Source organism: Mesoplodon bidens (assembly GCF_964165515.1).
Source record: "Mesoplodon bidens genome assembly, chromosome: 2".
NCBI classification, from domain to species: Eukaryota; Metazoa; Chordata; class Mammalia; order Artiodactyla; family Ziphiidae; genus Mesoplodon; species Mesoplodon bidens.
The window spans coordinates 2,522,990-2,547,788 of NC_138177.1; the positions used below are offsets into that span (position 1 = coordinate 2,522,990).

The 24,799-nt window shown below is 44.5% G+C and overlaps 1 protein-coding gene across 1 annotated transcript in view; it reads left to right on the forward strand.

Moving 5' to 3' along the window:
• Positions 1-5,063: 5,063 nt before the first annotated feature.
• The window catches only part of KIF14 (kinesin family member 14), a 50,870-nt gene continuing 31,134 nt past the window's right edge, over positions 5,064-24,799 (forward strand). The window contains exons 1-15 of the mRNA XM_081218796.1: positions 5,064-5,149; positions 5,670-5,842; positions 8,522-9,719; positions 11,320-11,574; positions 12,093-12,180; positions 15,803-15,901; positions 16,902-16,954; positions 18,254-18,284; positions 18,702-18,809; positions 19,947-20,063; positions 20,847-20,962; positions 22,247-22,419; positions 23,388-23,535; positions 23,830-23,893; positions 24,484-24,668. Coding sequence (XP_081074922.1) covers positions 8,635-9,719; positions 11,320-11,574; positions 12,093-12,180; positions 15,803-15,901; positions 16,902-16,954; positions 18,254-18,284; positions 18,702-18,809; positions 19,947-20,063; positions 20,847-20,962; positions 22,247-22,419; positions 23,388-23,535; positions 23,830-23,893; positions 24,484-24,668 — 2,522 coding nt within the window. The 5' untranslated portion in view covers positions 5,064-5,149; positions 5,670-5,842; positions 8,522-8,634. The remainder of the gene's footprint in view (positions 5,150-5,669; positions 5,843-8,521; positions 9,720-11,319; positions 11,575-12,092; positions 12,181-15,802; positions 15,902-16,901; positions 16,955-18,253; positions 18,285-18,701; positions 18,810-19,946; positions 20,064-20,846; positions 20,963-22,246; positions 22,420-23,387; positions 23,536-23,829; positions 23,894-24,483; positions 24,669-24,799) is intronic.

Here is a 24,799-nt window from a genome sequence, read left to right on the forward strand (position 1 = left end):
AATTATGAAATTGGGTAAATTGTAGATTTGTATCCTAAGAGACCATTAATTAGCATGAGTTAATCATTTTTCTTTAAATCTTAACATAATAGAAGGTTTCAGATGTGCTTGCTTTACTTCTGAACACTTTCTACATGTTTTCTTTTGGTTTGTCTCCCTCTGGTGGATTAAAAAATACTTCCTTTCATTTTCAGAATAACCATGGATTTTTTGGAACAGGTTTTGCTCAAGTTAAGAGTTTGTCTGAAAAAAAAAAAAGAGTTTGTCTGTTGTCAGCCTGGTTCATGTTGTGGAACTTCTAGAAAACTATCTTTCCTGGATGGGAATCTCTGCAGAGGCTCAGATTCGGGGAGGGCACCTGCTCCCTGACACTAAGAAGCTCATGCAAAGACACAGAGTCGTATTCAGAGAATGATGTGTGGTTTGAATGGCTGAGGATAAAGTACAAGTGATTAGGGGTGAAGGGCGATGGTAAGAGATGAAGTAGAAGGTTGAGCAGGGACCAAATCATTGGGCTTTTAAAGTTATGTTTGAATTTTATTTTGTAGGTAATGGGAGTTGCATTAGTTAGGATGAGGCTGCAAAAACAGGAAGCCCAAATAAGTAGCTTTCAAAACAAAAGGGTTATTTCTGTCTGTGTAAAAGAAGTCAGGAAGTAGGCAGTCCAGGGTTTGACATAGAACTCCCTGTCATCAGGGATCCAGGCTCCTTCCAAAAAGTCCTACTCCATCCCTAGGGTGTGGCCTTTGTCCTCATGGTCCAAAATAGCTGCCAGAGCTCCAGCCATCACTTGCATTTATCCAATTGGACATCTACATTGGCACTTCAATCTCAACTTTCCCAGAAAATACGCTGATTCCTACCCCCAAACCAGTTTTTCTGTTTTGTTCTTTAGCTTCCCATTTCACTAGAGGAAAGAGCAGTGAAATGAGGCTGAGAGGGAGGTGCAGGAGACTCTGAAGCTGAGGAGAGAGAGTTCAGAAAACAGCAGAAGAGTGATTTGAAGGGGAGCAGTGACCAGTCATCTAAATACTGCACAGAGCTCAAGTTGCACGTGCTCTGCAGGTTGACTTTTATTAGAGGTGCCAGTGAGGCTGGTGACCTTGGTGACGATGTGTCTGCACTTATTTTGCAGAGCAGAGCCCTGTTCAGTGTTGAAGCTCGTGGCAGCCCTGACCAATGCGGTCTCCATCACATGAACCCAATGTGCGGATCCCCCCTGCCCAACACCTACTCAACCCCCCGTAAGGTAACCTAGACGTGAAGAGATAGAACAGCAGCCAGAGGCCTCCAAGAGGAGGGCTGGGGGCATCTTTAAAAGATTTCTTTTTCATATGAGAGAGATGCTGAAGGTAGAGGGAAGTCGGGGATGTGCTGCAGGGAGGTCCCTGGGGAGATGTGGAAGCTGTGTCCAGGATACAGGTGTGGCACTGGCCCTAAGCAGCAGGAAGGACGCCTGTTTCTCTGAGGCCAAGACCTAAACAAGGGCTGAAATGAAGAAACATTTGCAGCTGGTGGCAAATGAGGTCACAAACTAAGCCAAAAATATTACCAGTAGAGCTACCTTAGATGACGAAAGCCACAGTTGCTTCTTAGTTCCCGTTTATGGAGGCCTTTTGTTCCACGCAATGTGTGTGCAATTTTCATACACATTATCTTTTTTTTCTTTTTGGCCTCCTGGCTTCGTGGGATCTTAGTTCTCTGATCAGGGATCAAACCTGGGCCCATGGCAGTGAAAGCGTCGGGTCCTAACCACTGGACCGCCAGGGAATTCCCCACATTATCTATTTTAATTCTCACAAATATCTAAGTTAACTATATACAGTTGAAACATATATCAGGGGGCTTCCCTGGTGGCGTAGTGGTTGAGAGTCCGCCTGCCGATGCAGGGGACACGGGTTCGTGCCCCGGTCTGGGAAGATCCCACATGCCGCGGAGTGGCTGGGCCCGTGAGCCATGGTCGCTGAGCCTGCGCGTCTGGAGCCTGTGCTCCGCAACGGGAGAGGCCACAACAGTGAGAGGCCCATGTACCGCAAAAAAAATATCTATATATCTATATATCTATATATCTGTCAATTAAAATTTACATGCAGTAATGTGTCGCATGTTTCAGATGGTTTCACGTGCATTATCTAGTTTGATTTTTCTAGCTATTGTTGATGATATCCCCTCATTTTACAGGTCAAGAAGCCAAGTGTCAGAGAGGTAATCTGAGTGGCAAGCAGACTGTGTAACTTTAGACTCCCAAAGGAGGCGTTATTTTAATAAGTCAAATCTGAAAACAGGTTTGAACTATAGGGCATTTTAAACAGCTGCTGTGTCACCAGTAAGGAAGCATTCCCTCTGCCTGAACTGGAGGGCAGAGCTCTGACACCACCAGTGTCGTGTGGGTGTTGGAAGGGCTGCACGTCCTCAAAGTCGGGCAGCAGGCCAGGACTAGAGGCCCTGAGATTTCATTTCATTTCATTGCATTTGAGATGAAATGAGATTCCTTCAGGATGCTCGCCCTGGAATCTTGTGTGACTGAATCTGAACTTTCTACATTCCTTTTTCTTTTTTTTAGTTCAATAGTATTTTATTTTTATTTTTTTAAATTGAAGTTTAGTTGATTTGCAATATCATGTTAGTTTCAGTTGTATAGATTCCTTTTCCTTGTCTTCCATCAAAAAGCATAGATGATCTGAAGTTCTAAAAAATTTTAATCATATTAAAGCAAAATGGAGATTAGTTCTGCTCCCCCTTGGAAATCATTTGTCACTGCTTTCTCCTGATTTTTAATAGACTCCAGTGAGTCCAGTACAAAAGGACTCGCTGTTTCATCTTGTGGTTATTTCTAGGGATTAAATCATAATCCTCAGCCTTCATAAAGTAAGATGTGTCATTACGGAGAGCCTGTAAATGTACAATTGCAGTTTGTCAACACTGGCCAGGGCCCTGCAGCGCTTTGGAGAGTGGTTTTAGGCGATGCAATTTAGTAGCTTACATTTATGGAGCGTAATCCTGTGCCCGGCTCGATGCTAAGCACTTTGCACGCACTATCTAATTTAATCCTCATGACATCTCTTTAGGGTGATTAACATCTGCAGTTCCCAGATGAGGAAGCTGAGGTCCCCAGAAGTGACTTTGCCTGCTGGTCAGCTGTGGGCAGGATCTGAAGAGAGAAGCACCATGTCAGTGTAATATATAAAAGACCCAAATCCCTCTTGTGTAACCCGGAGGTGGCTCACAGGTGGCCCTTGATTCTGTGGAGTATTATCCCTGTGGTTGGAATTGAATCGGGGGCTTCGTACAGAGCAAGTAGAAGGGGGAAGTGTGGCTAGCGACCTGTGAAAGTTCTCTGTGCCAGGCACTGGGGAGACAGGGTGACATAGATGAGGCCCCTCTCCATCTTGGGCTCACAGCCTGGGGCGGTGTCTGGTCTTTAGGCCACACACTGTCTGCTTCTAGTTAATTTGTAATTGTAACTTTAATGCTACTTAATTGTTGTAATAGAATTTATTATTTTTTGCCCTCATTTTTAACCATTTAAATCATTCTCTCATGGTTGGCCATTGAGAGCTTTCCAGTTTGGGGTCTACAAACTTTTAGGATGCCATTGAAATATTTTCTAAGAATAAAGTTTTGTAGTGCAGTAACTAGGTCAAAGAATATGAATCTCTTTACGGTTCTTTCAATACATTATCATATTGCTTTCTAGAGGGGTTTGATATTTACTCAACAAATATTTATTTAGCGTCTTTTATATATTAGGCCTTACACTAAGCAGTAGGGATACACTGTGAATGGGTGTGGTCCTTGCCCTCAAGAAGCTTACCAGTTGCTGTCACTAGAAATGTGTACTTTTAACTCTGATGCAAAATCACTAGCACCAAAATTAAAAAACATTTTTTTCACTTGTACCTCTTTTTTTTTGACACTTGCATTTAATGGCTGGGTTTTACATTCTATTTTTATCTGAATTATTTTTGTGTGTATATGAATTCTTTATTGCGTGAAGTCCCTTTGCCCATTTTTACATTTTATTTTCTTTTTGTAAACTTATTTGCCTTATAACATTGAAAGAGATCTTTACATCTTGTCACACTTAATGTATTTTTCTAGTTAGTTTACTACATTTTATTTTTGTTATTTTGAACTATACTTAAGTTTAAAATTTTAATGTATTTGTCAGTCTTCCTTTGCCATATCTTCTTTTGCTTCTAGACTTGATCATTTCCCCATATATCTGATAAATACAATATTCTTTTTTCCTGAGTTGCTCTATAACTTAATTTTAATAAATTTTAGCATGATTTTTAAAGTGAGCTTTAGAATGAGTACTTTATCATGCACTCAATTTTTCTATAGAGTTGGAGTCCATTTCTGTTTCTCTATCCTACTGAATACATTTCCATTATCTGCACTTTTTGCTGTTTAAAAAAATATAGTTGCCTTATAATATTTTCTGGACTAGAGTCCCTCTCACAGATCTGGTTATTTTTCAGCATGTATTTTTATTGTTTTTTCATGCTTCAAAATCTTATTGTAATATTTATAGAAAGTAAGTTATATCTCACGACGTGGGCTTTGGAATTCTAGTTACACCGCCTGCTAGTTGTCTGATTTTTCACAAGTTTAACTCTAAACCTCAGTCCCTCATGTGTAAACTGAGGAATCATATTAATATTTACCTCGTAAGATATTCAGGATTAACTGAAAAAATTCCATGTAAGACATTTAGCGCACTTCCCATCACCAGGCTTTGCACAGGAAATCCTGGAAAAGTGTGAATGATTCTGGTTCACTTGGGGGCAAACAGCCATTTCTGCACCGAGAAGTCCTGCTGTGAGGCGGACGGACTGTGCTCATTGTGCACCGAGGCTGGACAAGCGCGCCGCTGCCCGCTTCCTAGTCCAAGCCCAACCGAGGGCGGGCGCTCCCTGCGCGGCTATGGCCGCGCCCAGCTCCGTGCGCGCAGCCCGGGGGGCGGGCCTGTTGCCTAGGAGATGCGAGCTCGGATCCACGCTACGGGCGTGCGCTTCCGGGGGGACGTGCTTGCGCGGCGCCCGGCAGCCAATCAGAGGGCGGGGCGCGCGTTCAAACCGCTGGCCGGCGGCGGAGGCGTGAGCGGCGCGGGAAGGTCTGGGGCCTGCTAGGTAGGGTGCGAGAGGTAGGTGTTGCGGCCTGGGGGCGGTGCGTCGGTGCGGGCGGCGGCGGGGGGCGGCCAAGCGGCTCGGGAGTCCGGGCAGAGCGGGGCAGGGGTCCCCCAGGGGGACGGGAGGGGTCCCCCAGGAGGGACAGGGGCGGGACCGGGCCTCGCCCTTCGCGCCGCTGCCCCCGCCGGGGCCGCCTTCGGGGCGCGTCGCTGTCCCGGTCCCGGAGTGACCGCTGAGAACCGGTCCCGGGGTCTGGGCCCCTCTTCCCTCCGGTCTCACAGCGACCCCCCCACCCCGCAAACAAAGAGCCATCTCGCTCCGTGTAAGTAGCAGCAGGTTTTCAGCTGCGGTTGAAGGTCCGCAATCTCTTCTTGCCTTTGTATTTGCTTCCGTAACAGGAAGATTCCCTGCTTTTAGTTAAAAAGGTGACGGGAGATGCTTAGGTCCTGGCGAAGTTTCCGGTAATGACTGTTAGTGATTTAGAACCTTCAAAGGCTTACTTGAAAGTGAACCTCTGTTATTTTGTTCCTCCAGAGCCGTAATCTCTGGGGTCGACTTTAAAAACACAACAGCCAGTTGCTGGATTAGCAGGAAGAGTCTGTGTGGGAGCAGCAGAGAACTGCAGCTCAGGGTGAGCTCGCTGGAGCAGAAAGGGTGGACCAGCCCAGAGCAGAGGAGAGGGGCTTGTCTGTCCCGGCACCTCCCAGGTAGTGTGGGCTCCGTGAGACCACCCATGGAGTCACAGGAATGTTTTGTTTCATATAAAAGTTATATTTGTGCTATACTGTAGCCTATGAAGTGTGCAATCGTATTGTGTCTAAGAAAACAATGTATATACCTTCATTTAAAACACTTTAATGGTAAAAATGCTAACCATCATCAGAGCCTTCAGTGCGTCCTAGTAGTAACATCAAAGACCGCTGATCACAGATCACCATAACAAGTAGGGCGCTAATGAAAAAGTTTGAAATATTGTGAGAATTACCAAAACGCGACGCAGACATGAAGTGAGCCGATGCACTTGGGAAAATGGCTCTGACTTGCTGATGCAAGGTTGCCACAAACCTTTAGTTTGTAAAAAGCGCAGTATCTGTATGGGGCAGCAAAGCGCCTAAGACAGGTCTGCCTGTGTGAAGAAAAGGAGGGAATTGAACGACAGTCCGGGTGGTGATCACCTCCTAGTGGCTGAGCTGCGCATTTTCTCATTGGCTGGGCGGTTGCTATAGGCAACGAGGAAACCTTTCTTCCTCTTTGCTCTGGGATGTGAAGTAGCTTCTTCCTGTAGAGTCCGTAAAACATAGCAAGGGATAAAGCATGAGAGCTGCTCTTCAGATCCCCCAGTTCTATTTTAAATGAGGTTTCCTTTATTTACTTTCACAATGAAATATGTGTCAATGATCAGGTGTCATTTTACAAGTTCGAATCAGGCATGCAAATGTAAAGACTTGTTTACATCAATATAACCAGTTTGATTCAGCGTTGACTAGAAGCCAGACCTCTTAGCTGTCACTGCAGTTCTCTTTTCTCTTAAACATGAATGCTGGGTCGCTGCTGTTGACACACAGTTACGTACATTCCTGTCTACTTTGTTGTCTAACTGCTAAAGGGCAGGCTGTCTACGTAACTAATCCTGCATAATTTTTCTCAGCACAAGCAATTAATTTACAGCATTTATCATATTTATTGTCTCTGCTACTTATTTGGGAATAATCTGTCTGTGACACCTCTCAAACTCATCTCTCTGAGGCATTCTTGCATGTAACGTGCATTCAGCTGATGCAGAAGTGCTTCACTCCGGTCTTTAACTTTGGTGCTGGACTGTCCCCATTAGTCCCCCTCCCTGCTCCCCAGGCTGGGGGTACTTAAAAAAAAACCTTTGCTGACATATTCTCTTTTCTAACATTTACCATCTTAACCTTTTTTTTTTTTTTTTTTTTATGGTACGCGGGCCTCTCACTGTTGTGGCCTTTCCCGTTGCGGAGCACAGGCTCCGGATGCGCAGGCTCAGCGGCCATGGCTTACGGGCCCAGCCGCTCCGTGGCATGTGGGATCTTCCCGGACCGGGGCACGAACCCGTGTCCCCTGCATCAGCAGGCGGTCTCTCAACCACTGCGCCACCAGGGAAGCCCCATCTTAACCGTTTTTAAGTGTACATCCTTAAATATATTCATATTGTTGCGTGGTCGTCACTACCATCCATACCCATAACTCTTGTCATCTCGTAAATCTGAAACTCTATACCTATTAAACACTAACTCTCTGTTCTCCCCTCCCCCAGATCCTGGCAACTTTCTGTTTTTATGATTTTAACTACTCTATGTACTTGATATAAGTGATGTTATTTGTCCTTTTGTGACTGGCTTATTTCACTTAGCATAATGTCCTCGAGGTTCATCCATATTGTAGCATATTGCAGAATTTCTTTACTTTTAAAAGATGAATAATATTCCATCGTATGAATATATCACATTATGGTAATGCATTTATTGGTCATTGGACCCTTGGGTTGCTTCCCCATTTTAGCTATTGTGGATAATGCTGCTATGAACATGAGCATAAAAATATCTCTTCGAGACCCTGCTTTCATTTCTTTTGGGTATATACCCAGAAGTGGAATTGCTAGGTCATGTGGTAATTTTAATTTTTGGAGGACGGTCCATACTGTTTTCCATAGTGGCTGTACCATTTTGCATCAGCAATACACAAGGGTACCAGTTTCTTCACATCCTTGTCAACACTTTTTTTTTTTTTTTTTGATAGTAGCCATTCTAATGAGCTAGTGAAGTGGCATCTCATTATAGTTTTGATTTGCTTTTCCCTAATGATTAGTGATGTTGAGCATCTTTTTATGTGCTTGTTGGCCGTTCTTATGCCTTTGACGTGTGCTTTTTTTTTTCTTTTTTCTTTTTTTGGCTGTGCCACACAGCATGCGGGATCTTCGTTCCCTGACCAGGGATCGAACCCGTGCCCCCTGCAGTGGAAGTGCGAAGTCGTAACCACTGGACCACCAGGGAAGCCCCCGACATGTGCTTTTTACATCTTTAAAGTCACCTGGCACATTTGGCCTGATACAAGTGTTATCTGTGCATTCCTTCTAGACTAAGGAAATGAAAACAGGGCTCTTGCCTTTGAAAATCCATAGTGTCCATCAGAGGGCCTGGCACCTCATGGGAGCTCAGCTGAGTAATGATTGTAAGTAATGACTGCAAGCTCTTTGAGGTCAGAGGTTTGTCTGAAGCTGCATGGGAACAGTATCTGAGCTGGAGATCATGACCTACTCTGATGTACTGCTCTGAGCAGTTACTTTCACCGTGGAAGGTTCTCATGTTTTTACGGCCTATTCGTAGTCTGTGCCATCTAAATTTTGTTTATTTATTTAATTTTAGCAGATAATTTTGGAAACTGATGCAGAAGGAATGGCCGGAAGTTAAGTGAACGTCCGAAGAAGAGCTTAAAGTTTCTTCAGCAACATCCTTTCTAAAAATAACTTGCTGCCACAATGTCAGTTTACACTGCACATAGTAGAAATGACAGCAATATCCTTGGTATCCCTTCCTCCCCAAAGAGTTCATCGCTGCCTGTCCTCCCCCACGGTAGCAGGCTGAAGCTGCGTTCAAAGTCGGATACGTCGGAATGTGAAAATGATGATCCGTTATTGATATCCGCAAGTAAAACCAGAGACATAAATAGGACTTATGTTATCTCTGCCTGTAAAAAAACGGAAGATACACCCCTTCCCCCTAACCCTGTGGGTAGGTTAACACTTCAGAGGAGAGTGACAAGGAGCAAAGAATCCTCTCTGCTTGGTCGTGAGTTGGGAGACACAACTGCGAAAACAGCAGAAACACGTCTTGCGTTACAACATCGGGCTAAGACAGATTCTGTGGAAAAGTGGAAAGCAGCGCAGAATGTGGGAGGTAAAGGAGAAAACAATTGTGTTTCACCAGAAACTAGTATAAATGTAAAGACTGTAAATAATGATAGAAACTTTCTTGTCACACCTTCTGTACCTTTAGCTGCAGACCCAAAAGACCCTGAAGTGAAGGCTGGTGGAAAATACAAAGAAACGCTTTCCGCTGTCAGTGGGACAGAGGAAAATGTTGCCCTTAAGTCCCTAAGTGATAGACCACCCGCTGGTTCCCAGAGTCAGACTGAAGCTGTTAGATCAGGACGCTTGGCAACAAAACCTATTCAGAGCAAGTTGGATATCAGAGTGTCAGGAACGGGAAGCTTACATCACAGAAGTGCTGGGAAGGATGGTGCGAAACTTGCACCTAAATTTGAAAGCTTAGAGAAAAGAACACCTTCGAAGTGTGTTACAGAGCACAGACCGACACCCAAGCGTGGCATTCCTCAGTCTAAGAGCCCAGCTGCGTCAGTTCTGAAAAACAGGATGCCAGCCCTTCAAGTTAAACAAAGGCCAAAAAGTTCTCTTCTCGCAGATAAAAGGGAGCGGTCACGAGAAAATGTACTCCTTCCTGAAGAAGAAACTGCACTTCGGAGAACCTCTACAGAAGCAGACCCCCTAAAAGTGGAAAACAGTCAAGTGACGGTGGCCGTCAGAGTCAGGCCTTTCAGCACGCGGTACGTGCCCCTTTCTGTCTAAGGCCAGGCTGGTGGCGTGGAGCGTGTCCAGTTCCTCTCTGCCTTTGGGAAGTCAGTGTGCTCATGCATTTTCAAACTGGCTGGTGATTCTGTTATATAGATAGAACTTCTCGGTTCAGTTGTAGTGTGTGGATTATTTTTGATGATCGGCTGTAAAATTAAAAATCGGAACCACCATATTTTGCAGACCTACGCTTCTCTGGATATACCGCTCTTTACAAGTCAGAATGACTCCAGTCTAACGCAGCTACAGCTGCTTTCAGACCTGTAATGTACGGTGGGATCTCTACCGTCCCCTTGAAAAGAGACACAACAGGTCACTCGTTCCCCAAAGATGCCCTTCCAAAACCCTTTCCAGAGTGGTGGTCACCCCCTCATCATCTCTGCTGTGTGGTGGTTATACGCTCACTCATTTACTAGATTTGATTTTGATGGCAAAAAAAAAAAATCTCTCCCCAAAAGTGCTTGTGGGCGAGACACTCACAGATTACGGGTTGCGCTGCAAAAGACGACCCGCCCAGTGTGAATGTGGCATCTGGTTATCTTTACATACTTGGAGAGATGACTGTGAAGACTTCACAGAGTCAGTAGTTTTTAACTCAGTTGTGGACCTAAGTGAGTTAGAGGAGGGTATGGTGACCCGGCAGTGCACACGGACCTCTGGTTTGAACCTAAACGGCCAGCAGCTAAGGCAAGTTCCAGAGGGCTGTGAGCCTTTTAGCTGAAAATGTGGGGTTGGTGATAAGGCGAGAGAACTCAGTACCGAAGAGCCTCAAGACTGTGCGGGGAAGAGGGGCAGAGGGGACAAGCCCAGGATGGGTGGCTGCCCTGGAGAGGATGGAGCAAGGGACCGCGTGCTGATTCCAGACGCGGCAGGTGCGCCTGTAGCAGGCCCGCGGGGGAGGATGAGGGAGGTGGTTTCCGCAGTAGTTTCTGATCGAAAGCAGAGTGGGGGGCGGAGGAGAGATCTGGGGCCAGACAAGGACTGATGTTGTTTTTCTGCAGCTCTGGAGCCAGTGAAAGATTTCCTACTAAGTCTTAGATGGACCCAAAGAGATCATTTAAAGGAGGAGGGACCTTCGGATTCATAGAAACATAACTAGTAGCCCAAAGACGCTTATGGTTCAGACTTGTATCTAACTGAGTTTGTTGAAATTGTGTTTCTTACCAGCTTTATATAGATTTGTACCTCCAAAATTTCTTTATAATATATTCAAACAAATTTCCAGGTTTGAACTGCTGAGACAGGTAGATTATAGTAGGCAGGATGAGAAAAGGGAGAGCCTAAGAGAAAAGGAAAAAGATGGAGAATCCTGTAAAAGTAGGGGACATTTTTCCAGAGAAGCAATCTGGAACTCCATTTTCCCTTTGAGCAGTGGCACTGGAGCTGCAGGAAATAGATTTTGGAAACCCACTGTTATTACGTGTGCTGATCTGCATTTTCCACATGAAACTGAAGAATCATCTTGCCCTGGAGTAACGTTGTATTTAACTAGTTTGAGGTCCTTATTATATTCTGTGGGAAAAATACTCAGAATAATTATAGTAATGATATTTTTCTCTGCACTTCTTTTTAAAGAGAGAAGAGTGAAGAAGCATCCCAGGTGGTCTTCCTGAATGGGGAAGAAATAGCTGTGGAACATCCCAGCATGAGACAGGTGTACAGTTTTGTTTACGACCTTTGCTTCTGGTCCGTTGATGAATGTCATCCCCGCTTCGCGAGCCAGACGGCCGTGTACAAGGCACTGGCAGCCCCGCTCCTGGAACAGGCCTTTGAAGGCTTCAACACCTGTCTCTTTGCCTATGGTCAGACTGGCTCTGGAAAGTCCTATACGTAAGTTGTATCATAAGTCCGATTATCCAGAAATGTTTACACTTTTTGTGAGAAGCAGCATAGTTTGATAGAAAGAATATAGTTTTGCAACTGCACAGGTCTGGGCGCAAATCTCACCATTTTACATACTAGTTCTGCAAACTTGGGCAAGTTACTTTGTCTCTGGGTTTCTGTTTATGCGTGAGATATTGTTTCGTTGGCCCCATTTTACTATAAACTCTTTCTTGTGTAAACTGAAGCCCAGAGAGGTTAATTGGAAGTATTGTTGTGAGAATTACAAGCAAGTCATCTGATCAACGGTATGGTAATAATACCTGTCCTAGAAGGAAATACTCAAATTTTAATAGTAGCTAACACTTATTAAGTTTTTACTATATTCCAGGCCCTGTGCTAAAGGCTCTGAATTAGATAGTTCTTATTTCCGTTTTACAGAAGAGGAAATTGAGGTTTACTTTCTCCCCAAAGAACTTAAAAACCTAATTAGTTTTACTTCCTCCTATTCATAATGTATTTTCCAGGATGATGGGATTTAGTGAAGAACCAGGAATAATTCCAAGATTCTGTGAAGGTCTTTTTGCTGAAATAGCCAGAAAACAAACCCAGGAGGTATGTTCTCATAGTATCCGTAGCCTTGTTAGACTAGAAGACGGTCAAACCAAGTTGAAGTCAGAGTCGTGGCCGCTAAGGAGCTACTCAGTGGAAGATGTTGTAGCTTCCGGTCGCTCTCCTTTCGGACAGTGGTTTGGGGGACGGGGGCTCTAGACTCAGAGGCGGTTCCTCCTGCTGGACAGGGGTGCAGGGTCCTCTCTTCCGCCTTCTCTGCCCAGTCACCTCCGTGGGTGTGGGGTGCGCGTGGCGGTAGCTACGCCCCGTCGTGCGTGTCTGCGGCGGGGGGGCGGCACGGCCTTCCCTAAGGACGGCAGGCGTCAACATTAGGACGGCGACAGTGGGAGAGAGAGGAGTGACGTGCAGATTCAGCCCGGAGTGGAGGTCACAGCCTCGCTCGTGCCCCGCACTGCCCCAGTGCTGGATGCCCACGCCCTCTCACCTGGTCCTAGGGTGGCCAGCTGTTTGCTGGGCAGCCTGTTAGACCAGTTTTTCCGAAACTTGCTTGAGGATAAGAGCCCCTAGGAATGTGTGTGTGGGTGTACTTGCTGAAAAGCTTCTGGAGATTCTGATTCAGTTGGTTTAGGGGGTAGCCTGGGAGTTTATAATTTTCATACTTTTCCTCGTGATTCTTATGATAAGGGGACTTGGGAAAATGTTGTGCTGTACTTGGGAGCACGGAGTGGAAAGACCCAGTGCCTGTAGTGAAGAGAGTGTGATGGAGAAACGGGCCAGTACACAGTCGAGTACCGTCAGTGAGGTGCTAAATAAAGTGAAGTAAATACTAGGTTAGGATGAGGGCGGCGGCTGTGGGAACATGTAAGCTGGGGGCACGGGGCCCTTAGAGGAGGCGTGGCCCGTGGGTTAGGCCCCTCTGTTAGCATCTGTTTCGTTTAGAGGGGGTGGAAGCCAGGGAGGGAGAGCAGGCGAAGGCGAGGGGTCTCTGGAGTGGTCACGGGTCTGGGGCGCTCCAGGTGTGGGGAACGACTTTGTCAGTGAGAGGAACACATGAAACGGTTCAGAGCGTGGACTTTGGAGACGGCTTGAGCTGGAATCCAGGTTCCATCACTTTGCCCGAAGTGTGACCTCGAGCAGTGTGCTTCACTTCTCTGAGTGCTTCAGCGCAGAGCCTGGGGATGAGGGGGACGTTCTCCTAGGTTTGTTGTGAGTGTGCAATGTGTACGCCTGTGTGAACGGTTTTGAACAGCGCCTGGCACATGGGGAGCCCAGCGAGGTGACTGTGGTTTTGTCCATTTGGATTACTCAGGGTGGTAGAAGATAACAGCATGCGGGTGGGGGTCACGGAGGGGGTATAGCCACAGACGCCAGGCGCCTCGAAGGAGTGGAGAAAGTATGATCCTCTGCGATGTGAGCTCCTCACTTTCGCAGCTCCCCTCCCACGGCATCTTCCTCTCCAAGGCCCCCTGGAAGCCCCATAACACAGTACACTGTTTGATATATAATAGATGTTAATGCATGTTTGTTGAATTCTGAGCCCCGATACCTGTATCCACAGCCCTCGTAAATAACCTGTAATTGCATGGGCTCACCTGTACCTGATCTCTACCCGGAAGTGCTTTGTTCCTCTCCCGGGACGTTAACTGTATCCTTCCGTCTGTGTTACTCAAGTGCTGTGTTGCATCTCCAATTAGACTGTGACTTCTCTGAGGATGAAGCCTGTCCAGTTCACCTCAGGTTCTCCCATGGCACCTAGAAGAGTGCTGTGTGCCTGGTAGGCCCAATAAATACTTGGTGAATTGAGCCTGCATCTCTCTGATCTCCCTTGAAGCTTCTAGTTTCTTTAGCGCTGGGTGTTTGTTGACTCACTTTGGGCCTGTGGGTGAAATTTATTTCTCTAACAAGGAAACATGCCCTAACTCAGAAAAGCTACATGGAAGCAAATTTTCCCTTTTTGGCTTTTATACCTTGTCTTTCAGAGTCAAAAGGAGGAGAAGCTCAGCTCTACTGAGTCTGGTGATTGTTTTTTGCCGCAGTCAGGAATCACAATCTGATTTAAGATCCTCACTTAGCAGATCAAGTGTTCGCCCACAGGGTCCAGCCGCTGCGTTCCTCATGCCTCCCATCCTTTTCTCCTCCTTCCCCAGCCTCTCTGGCACCCGCATCTCCCCTTTCTGATTGGCCGTTTTATTTATGGTCATGATTTCTCATTTTGGTTCTTAATTTTCTATTGCTCTGTCTTATCTGTTGGAGGGTATGTTATGTTTCTCTGAGATGGAAACTCGTGGGCGAGAACCTTGCCGTATACTTCTGTATATCCTTCTCACATAGTCCAAAGCCATGCACATACTAAGGTGGATCGAATTAGGTGAAGTTCCTAGAAGTTAGTAAGAAACGCAAGGACTTTTGTTGTTGAAATGAGAAATTTTCCTATATTAAGATAAAATTCACATAACATAAAATTGACCATCTTAAAATATAAAACTCAGTGGCATTTAGTACATTTATAATGTTGTGCAACCACCACCTCTATCTGGATCTAAAAATTGCATCACCCTCAAAGGAGACCGTCCATGTACCATTAAGTCGTTACCACTGATTTCCCTCCCCTCAGCCCCTACTTTCTGTCTCTGTGGCTTTACGTATTCTGGACGTTTCCTGTAAGTGGAATATCGTGCAGCATGAGGTTCGTCGGTGTTGCAGCAGGTATTGACACTTCGTTCCTTTTTATGGCTGAGTAATAGGCCATTGCATATACACGCCACATCTTCTTTATCAGTTGATGGGCATTTAGGCTGTTTCCATCTCTTGGCTTTTGTAATACTGTTGCTATTACAATACACAGCTGTACAGCTGGGTACAATTTTTATTTGAGTAATTTTTAAAACTATTTATTTATTTATTTGGCTACGTCGGGTCTTAGTTGCGGCACGCAGGATCTTTCCTTGCGGCACGTGGACTCGCTGTGGTGCGCACGGGCTTCTCTCTTGGTGTGGCGTGTGGGCTTCAGAGCGCACAGGCTCAGTAGTTGCGGCGTTGGCTTAGTTGCCCCGCAGCAACTAAGTGGGATCTTAGTTCCCCGACCAGGGATCGAATCCATGTCCCCTGCGTTGGAAGGCGGATTTTTAACCACTGGACCACCAGGGAAATCCCTATTTGAGTAATTTTTAATTTGAATTTATTTGTAATTCTTTTGGGTAGATAAGAGTGAAATTGCTGGGTTATACAGTAATTCTGCGCTTAACCTTTTGAGGAACTGCCCACTGTTTTCCACGACATTTGCACCATTTAACGCTCCCACCAGCAACACTGGAGGGTTCCGATTTCTCCACATCCTCATCAGCATTTGTTGTTTTCCGTTTCCTTGATTACAGCCATCCTAGTGGGTCTGAAGTGGTTTCTTAACTGTGGCTTTGATTTGCATTTCCCTACTGACTTGCGATGTTGGATACCTTTCCATGTGCTTGTGGACTATTTGTGTATCTTTTTTGCAGAGATGTCTGTTCAGTCCTTTGCCTATTTTTTAATTGGTTGTTTGTCTTTCTGTTGTTGAATTGTAAGAGTTCTTTATACATTCTGGTTACTAGACTGTTATCAGATATGATTTGTAAAGAATGCAAGAACTTTTCAAATAAATTGTATGCTGTGTTTCTGTTCCTGCTAGGTCAGCTATCACCTTGAAATGAGCTTCTTTGAAGTATATAATGAAAAAATTCACGACCTTCTGGTTTGTAAAGGTGAAAATGGGCAGAGAAAGCAAACAGTAAGATTTAAAAACTTATTTGTTTTTAATTTCTGTTTTTATTGATGCATGTAATTATATTGGTTCTCAAGATGGTATATAGCTTAATTACTAAAATGCATATGATAGCAAATGCTTGAGATCTACAGTCTAACTACATTGCTATTTACTAAGTAAGCTGAACATTATTGTTGGTGGACATTAAACTAGTTATTAACTGTAACCTCATTTTACTTAAGCAAGTATTGTGTAGAAGTTAAAGACAAAACATTCCAAGATTCAGTTGGACCACTTATGTCAAATACCAAATCCCTAAAAGTCTGCAAAGCCAAAAAAGAACAAAAGTTTAAAAAACTGTCTTGTTATTGTAGAACATGTACTTCACTCGATTATTTAGCAAACTGATACCTGATAGCTAATATTTTCTGTGAAGTAGAAAGTTTCACAAAGGCATCAACTTTTTAAACAACCGCTATTAGAATTAAAAATTTCTGACTTTGAAAAGGGCTGTGGAGAGCGAGAAGCTAAAATCTGAAGAGGTCACTTGACTTGCTCAAGGTCATGCCGTTTGCTTTTGGCAACATCAAGAGACTCATACAAAACTTGGCATTTCCTTCTCTGACTTCTACGTGTTTTTAAATTTCTGCTCACAAAGTTTAAAATGTATAATGTAAAACGGAAGAAAATGTTAACTGTCTGAAATTTATTGCACATATTTTAGAAAGCGATTTAAAAGCATATAAACAATAGCTACGGCAGGACTTAGGAATAAAAAACTAGTAAGATATTTGATGTTATGGTATATTGTCAAATACTGTGCAGATGTGAACAGTTTGTGGTCTTGAGGCAGTTTCCTAGCGCCTTACAGATGTGTTTCTGTGAGGACCTTTATATTTATTTCCGGGTAGAGGCAAATCTCTTCACTGTAGGTTCTAAATACAGAAAAAAAAAGGGTCATTTGAAATTCTCTTTTATATGAAGTATTTGCCTTGCTGTTAATGTGGCTCATGTTTGCCCACAGCTGAGAGTGCGGGAGCACCCGGCCTCCGGTCCCTACGTCGAGGGCCTGTCCACGTGAGTGTGTGCAGCCAGGGCCCATGACCGCTGTGCTCTCGGCGGCCTCCCCAGCCGTGAAACGCTGCGTCATTACTTAGTCTTCTCCTCTTAATATTATCCAGTTAAATGTTCCTCCTCTTTCTAAATAGAGTGTTAGCTGCTTGTTGTTATATGTGTTTATATCTCTCACGGCACCTGTGAAGTGCCTTGCGTAGAGCATTAATTATACTGTGTATGAAATATTTGACTTTCCTCCCTTTCCCCTGCTAACCCATTAAGTTAAGCCTTCCCTCTCGAGCCGCTTTTTTTATCTGTTACTTTAAGCTGTGGAGGCGAGAAGGTGCTGAGCTCAATGTTTAGAGTTAGAGATATGCTGAGAGTCATTTATTTGGTTTTCAACTCCAAATGCTTTCTCTTTATATGTATATATATATATATATATATATATATTTTTTTTTATCTTATAAATTTGTTTATTTTACTTATTTAGTTTTGGCTGCGTTGGGTCTTCGTTGCTGAGCGCGGGCTTTCTCTAGTTGTGGCGAGCGGGGGCTACTCTTCGTGGCGGTGCGTGGGCTTCTCATTGCGGTGGCCTCTCTTGTTGCGGAGCACGGGCCCTAGGAGCAGCAGGCTTCAGTAGTTGTGGCACGTGGGCTTCAGAAGTTGCGGCACGGGGGCTCAGTAGTTGTGGCGCACGGGCATAGTCGCTCCGCGGCATGTGGGATGTTCCCGGACCAGGGCTCGAACCCGTGTCCCCTGCATTGGCAGGTGGATTCTTAACCATTGTGCCACCAGGGAAGTCCCAAATGCTTTCTTAAAGGAAAAGAGAAGTGGCTAGAAAAAATTCAGCTCCATTTAGTAAATCTGGGATTGTGCTGAGACCCATACGCACCCGCACTACCACACCCATATATATGTGTACCTATACGTTTACCTGGACCTCTACCTACGCCTAACCACACCCATATATACAGGTACCTGTACCTATGCCTTTGCCTGTACATATTGGTTAAAGTTTATCTTTTGGTCTCACGATTTAGACTTGGATAGTACAATGTTAAGATGCTCGGGTGCTTCATCATATTAAGAAGCATCATGCTTCTTAAAATTTGTTAAAGTGAAGACATTATTTTATTACCTACCTTTTAGAATGGAGCAAATGAAAGATCCTGTAAGAATCCGTATACTAATGCCTACGGCTTCTTCGACTGTGGTGTTCACGGAGTAATGACGTGGTTGAAAGGTGGCTGCTGTTCTGTAAGAACAGGGGTGTGGTCATGAGTAAAACTGATTTTGTCCTTTGCTTTTGTGAACTAGGAATGTTGTCGGCTCTTACGCTGATATCCAGGTAAGGTCCATTGTAACTGATCTTCTCTCCACTAGATAGGAAGCGCACAGTCATAAATAGTCATAAGGATATCTCCCCTGACTTGCTGTTTGCATAAATAAAAGGTTACTTTATAAGGAACTGATTTTGTTTGTGTAAACTTTAAGCAAAAGAATTACTCTTATAAACTAAAAATTTAAATCGATCAGGTCAGTTTAGAGTTATAGAAATCGCCTTTTAAAGATATGATGTCCTCATTCAAATTTCTATGACAGAAAAAAAATAGACACTGCGAATGCAAATCCTGAAATAAGCATGTGTTAATTTAATTTCTATTTTATAAGCTGCTTATAAATGTGTACATATATGTGCTCGCTTTACTTTGCTCGGGTGAGCCCCTGTCTGCAGGCCTGACCTCCTTCTCTCCTTTCTCACTAGATTTGGCTGGAACTGGGAAATAAGAGGAAGGCAACTGCGGCCACTGGCATGAATGATAAGAGCTCCCGCTCTCACTCCGTGTTCACCCTGGTGATGACCCAGACCAAGGTACTGTGCTGTTGAGTAATCTCTTAGGTAAGATGGTCACTATATTCAAGGTTCATGCTTTCCTTATTTTCTCCTTTATTTTTTTATTTTTATCATCTGTATTGGAGTATAATTGCTTTACAATGGTGTGTTAGTTTCTGCTTTACAACAAAGTGAATCAGCGATATGCATACATATGTCCCTATATCCCCTCCTTCTTGCATCTCCCTCCCTCCCCCCCTCCCTATCCCACCCCTCTAGGTGGTCACAAAGCACCGAGCTGATCTCCCTGACCTATGCGGCTGCTTCTCCTTCCCACTAGCTATCTGTTTTATGTTTGGTAGTGTATATATGTCCATGCCACTCTCTTACTTCTTTAAATCAAAGGTAAAAGTCCAATCATATAAATATATAACATAATTGGATTTTAGGACATATACACAGTAACACTGAGTGGCATATACAGGGGTATGTTTTTCTCACTGTTTTAAAAATCGATAATGTGATTATTAACTTATCATGATATTGATATTGTCATATCAATACGTGATAATATGTTATCAACAATACGTGATAATTGTACAGTATTTGAAAAAACATATCAGAAGGTAAAAGGTTTTAAATAATTCAGCCGTAGGGTTCCACTGCTCAAATGAAGCCCCTCTAAAGAGTTTGGTATATAATCTTTCAGTTGTTTTACAATCACGCATAAACAAATTTACAAAATCTGCAACAATTTTATACTATTAAAATTACTTGCAAAATATTATTCACAGCTACATAATTTTCCTTTGACCGTTAAAATTCCTCAAATTTTTTTCTGCTGTTGGACATTTATGTTGCTTTTAAATGCTTTGCTACTTCAGGGCTGGGATGAACAGCACCTTTGTACATTAAGCCTTTTTTCTATCTGTGGCCGTTTCCTTAATATAATTCTGTAGTTATGGGTTTAGCCCTTTAAAGTCACTCCTTTTATTTTGCGTAGTCTGAGCACTGCTCAATATGTTCTTATAAGTTGTCACAGATTCAAGAAGGGATAGCTTTCAAAAATAAGTGAGTGGTTTGTAATCTTGTCTAACTTTCCGTTTTGCAGACTTATATTGATGGCAAGTCGTAAAAGAACTTATGATGTGTTATTTTAATGTCCTTTTGTCCCAGACAGAATTTGTGGAAGGGGAAGAGCTGGATCACAGAATTCGGAGCCGCATAAACCTGGTGGACCTGGCGGGCAGTGAGCGCTGTTCCCAGACCCAGACGAGCGGGGAGCGGCTGAAGGTAAGGGTGAGCCCTCACGCTAGGGAGCTCAGTCCTGGGCACTGTTTTTAGGAGATTACTGGCTAAGCACATAATCTTTTTTTTTTTTTTTTTATAAATTTATTTATTTATTTATGGCTATGTTGGGTCTTCATTGCTGCGCGTGGGCTTTCTCTAGTTGCGGCGAGCGGGGGCCACTCTTCGTTGTGGTGTGCGGGCTTCTCACTGTGGTGGCTTCTCTTGTTGAGGAGCGCAGGCTCTAGAGCACAGGCTCAGTAGTTGGGGCCCACAGCCTCAGTAGTTGTGGCTCGCAGGCTCAGTAGTTGTGGCTCGTGGGCTCTAGAGTGCAAGCTCAGTAGTTGTGGCTCGCAGGCTCAGTAGTTGTGGCTCGTGGGCTCTAGAGTGCAGGCTCAGTAGTTGTGGCTCGTGGGCTCTAGAGCGCAGGCTCAGTAGTTGTGGCACCAGACTCAGTTGTTCCGCAGCATGTGGGATCTTCCCGGACCAGGGCTTGGACCCGTGTTCCCTGCACTGGCAGGCGGTATTCCTAACCACTGCGCCACCAGGGAAGTCCCTCTCTGTCCCTGCACTTTATAGACTGTGTTGCTGAGACTTAAAGAGGAACACGTAGTTCTTGGTTATAATTGCTTCTCAGAGTCAATCAGTAAATTTTGAGTCTGAAGAAAGTTGGTCGTTTATGGAAGAAAGTATTTCCTCAGTAATTATATGAAGGAAGAAATATATTTTGTGAAATACATTTATTGCTGAGCAGTTGCTTTCAATTAAAATGTTTGATCTTGTCCCCAGGAAGGCGTGAGTATTAACAAGTCCCTGCTGACCCTGGGAAAGGTCATATCCGCGCTCTCCGAGCAGGCCAGCGGGAGGAGAACGTTCATTCCTTACCGCGAGTCTGTCCTCACATGGCAAGTAGCTTTTGGAGTATAAGGAATTGTACAAAATAGAGTGAGTACTGCGGGGGGAAAAGCGCATAGACTGACTTCATGTGACTCTGGAACAGAGCAGTGGTGAGCGGTGCGGATTCCAGAGCCAGGCTACCTGGACTTTATCTCAGCTGTGCTTCCTACACACTGTGTGACTTCGGGCAAATCACTTAATAGTCCTCCAGCCTGTTTCCTCATCTGTAAAATGGGCATAACACCAATACCTGTCTTTTAGGGTTGTAATGAGGGTTAAATGATGAATGAACTGTTATTAGTGCCTGATGTTTGAGCATATGTGGTATCACCACACACATTACTATGTGAGTGAAGTGAAGTTTAGCACACACTGGCTGGCAGGTAGGTGTTCAAAACGTATCTTCATTAATGAACATGGATTTAACTTCAGATGTATTACATTCAGATTACATCTGTATTGATTTAATATCCAATTCTGATATGGACTGCGTCACTGTTGACAGCAGTGTATCGTTTAATTTGACTTATTATATTATAATTGCCACCTCAGAACCTGTAAGGGAACAATCTGGTGTTTTTAATGCCTTTTGAAAATTAAGAGTAACTTTTGAAAGTTAGGAATAATTCTCTCTGCATTCATAAATACAGAGTTTTTAGTCTCATGATCTTTTTCCTTCTAAAATAAGGCTTTTGCATATAATAGAAAACAAAATTTGTGTTTATATGTTCATCCATCCTTTTCTGCACTTTTGAGCAGCTCCTTTGAAGGGCTCTGGTGACCCTGGAAATGCAGGGGTGACCAGACACACGGTCCCATCCCTAAAGTAGCTCACAGTCTAGTATGGGGAGAGGGATTTTACTAAATAACCATATTTTAAAATCTTCGCACTGACGATCGCTTCACAAAACAATATAAAAAGTGTGAGACGAGGGACTTTCCCTGTTAGTCCAGTGGTTAAGACTCGGCGCTCTCACTGCTGAGGGCCAGGGTTCAATCCCTGGTCAGAGAACTAGAATTCCACAAGCTGTGCAGCCAAAAGAAATAAATGAAAAGTGTGAGATGAAATAAAGTGCTCAGAGATCTAAAAATAGCTACAAATACCAAACAATTCTAACTGGTGTCTGAATGAGGAGCGTAGCACTGCGTCACGTGTCCCAGTGGTCTGCGTTGTGCTCTCTAGGTAGGTGTCGTCTGCGTCACGTGCCCCGGTTGGTCTGCGTTGTGCTCTCTAGTACTTGTCACGAGGTCGTTGTAGAAGCAAAGTCTAATTGTGATTGTTTTCCTTGAAGGCTGCTGAAGGAAAGTCTGAGTGGAAATTCCAAAACGTCAATGATCGCCACGGTCAGCCCGGCGGCCAGCAGTGTGGAGGAGACCCTGAGCACGCTGAGGTACGCCACCCAGGCCCGGCTGATAGTCAACGCCGCCAGGGTCAACGAGGACGTGAGCGCCAAGTTGATCAGAGGTCAGCGGTTCCCTACAGACTTAAAGATTATCTTGCGAGAGTTTAGTCTCAGATATTCATTTCAGTGATGAAAATAGGCAGTTTAAGGAAGTTAAAGATTTTTCTCGCATACTTGTGTAATAGCTCCTAGCGATCATTCCACACTGATGAGGAAGGCGGATGGAAGGACGGCGGGAAAGAGAGTAATGGGGAACAGTCAGAAAAAGCTGGGAAATGGGGTGGGTGAAGGGGAAAGAGCCAGCGTAGGAAACCCTCTAGGGACTGAGTCGTGCGCCTGTGCAGCTCAGGGACAATAACGTCCTTTACTTTTCCTCTTGTGACCTTTCCGCCGTTGTCTGTCTCTCACCTCTGCTTCTGCTTAGTTCATTGACCCAGAGGCTGTTTGGTCCTGGGTTTTAGCCCGGGCCTCCCTTCGTCAATGCTGAGTCCTCCTTCTCTTGCCCGCCTGCTCAGGGATCTTGCAGAAGGTGAATAGATCCCTCAGAGGTGTGGGCCAGAGGAGGATGGATGTGCCATCTCGTGCTCCATCTTTTCCTGTATGGATCCCCTCTTGTTTACAAATGGGACCATTTTCATTAAAAATAAGTATTCTGAATCCCAGCTTGGCAAACCTGTCATATTTATCTAACAGGTCTTTATGAGTATGGTTTGCCTGGGGCAGTCCTGCTTCATGGCTGTCATCCCAGTGTGATGAATGGTGCCCCCGGTCCTTCTCAAAGGTGTCCCTCTTTGGATGATACGTTACGTGGCCACACTGCTTATGAGGGAGGGAAATTCATTAATAGGGGAGCAGTTTTTCAGGTAAAGGTTAGGTAGAGATTTGTAGGTAAAGTAAAATTTCTGCAAGTATTCTGTTTTACTTAGTATTTAAAACTTCAAATAAAATAGAAGATTGGAGGGTTATGTCTAGTGTGGGAATTACTATATGTCAAATGTTATTAACCATGCATCTTTCTACAAATATTTAGACTTGAAAGCAGAAATTGAAAAGTTAAAAGCTGCTCAAAGAAACAGTCAGAACATTGACCCTGAGCGATATAGGCTCTGTCGGCAAGAAATAACATCCTTGAGAATGAAGCTGTATCAGCAGGAGAGAGACATGGCAGAAATGCACAGGTGGGCTCTGGTCACTACCTTAGATGCTGTGGATGTTGCCTGGAATCACTGGACTGGCTTGGGGCAAGGGTTGGGAGAGGGGGAGGGGGGTGGAGGTGGGGACGGGAGGCTGAGCAGGTGCCGGAGTCTGCCTTTATCCCTGCCTTCCTTGTGAATAGAGCAGCTTATCCCCAGACCGTTACGTTTTAAATATTCCCAAGTGGTTTCCTCATCTCAGTTGATTGTCTCTTGATTCTCAGTCTTATAAATCGGGATATTTTTAACTCTTTTAAACTCTCGTTTGTCTTTGGTAAGAATGTGGAAAGAAAAACTTGAACAAGCTGAAAAAAGAAAACTTCAAGTAACAAAGGAGTTACAGGTATCGTTTCACCTCTCTAAACTGATTTGAAAATTTGCAAAGAAATATGACAGTAAATATACAGATGTAATTTCTCACATTCCAGGCCAAGGAATTTGTTTTATCCTGTGGGAAGTGGGAAATCATTGAAAGTGTTTGACCAGGGAATCGACATTTTGAGAATTAGTTCAGAATTACTTTGGTGTAGGGTGTAAGCAGGACTGAAACCAAGAGGGACTGTTAGCAGGGCGGTCAGAAGGCTGCCTCAGTGGTTCAGGCGGGAGGTGCTACGGGTCTGAACCAAGGTGATGCCCGTGGAGACGCAGAGGCAGGACCGGACCTGCTGTGGACGTCGGTGGGTGAGATCAGGCACATGTGGTGATGCTGGGTTGAGCTGTGAGTGGGCTGAGGATGGTGTCAGGACAGAGGGCCAGCGTCTTCCTGGGAGTCTAAGAAGTATGGTGGTCGCACTTACGGGGAAGTCGCGAGGAGAGGGTCTAAGAGACCGTTAATTGAGTCCCACATGCCGTGACTTTAACGTTTAATGTTCTAGGGGATCTAACAGTTTCATGCTTGTGATTAAAGTTAATTTTTTTTCTGACTTCTACTAGAAAGCAGGAATTACATTTCAAATGGACAACCATTTGCCAAACCTGGTCAATCTCAATGAAGACCCTCAGCTGTCGGAGATACTGTTGTATATGATAAAAGAGGGAACAACTACAGTCGGAAAGTATAAACCAGGCTCGAGCCATGACATTCAGTTGTCGGGGGTGCTGATCGCCGACGAGCACTGGTACGTTCCTCCCCGGTAGTTTTCCAGATCTTGATGGCTTGTGGTTTCCTTCACGTGAGGCATTCACTCACACTGATGCTTTGGTGTAAGTCTTCGAATGCATCTTTTAGCCAGGAAAAACAGACAATCTG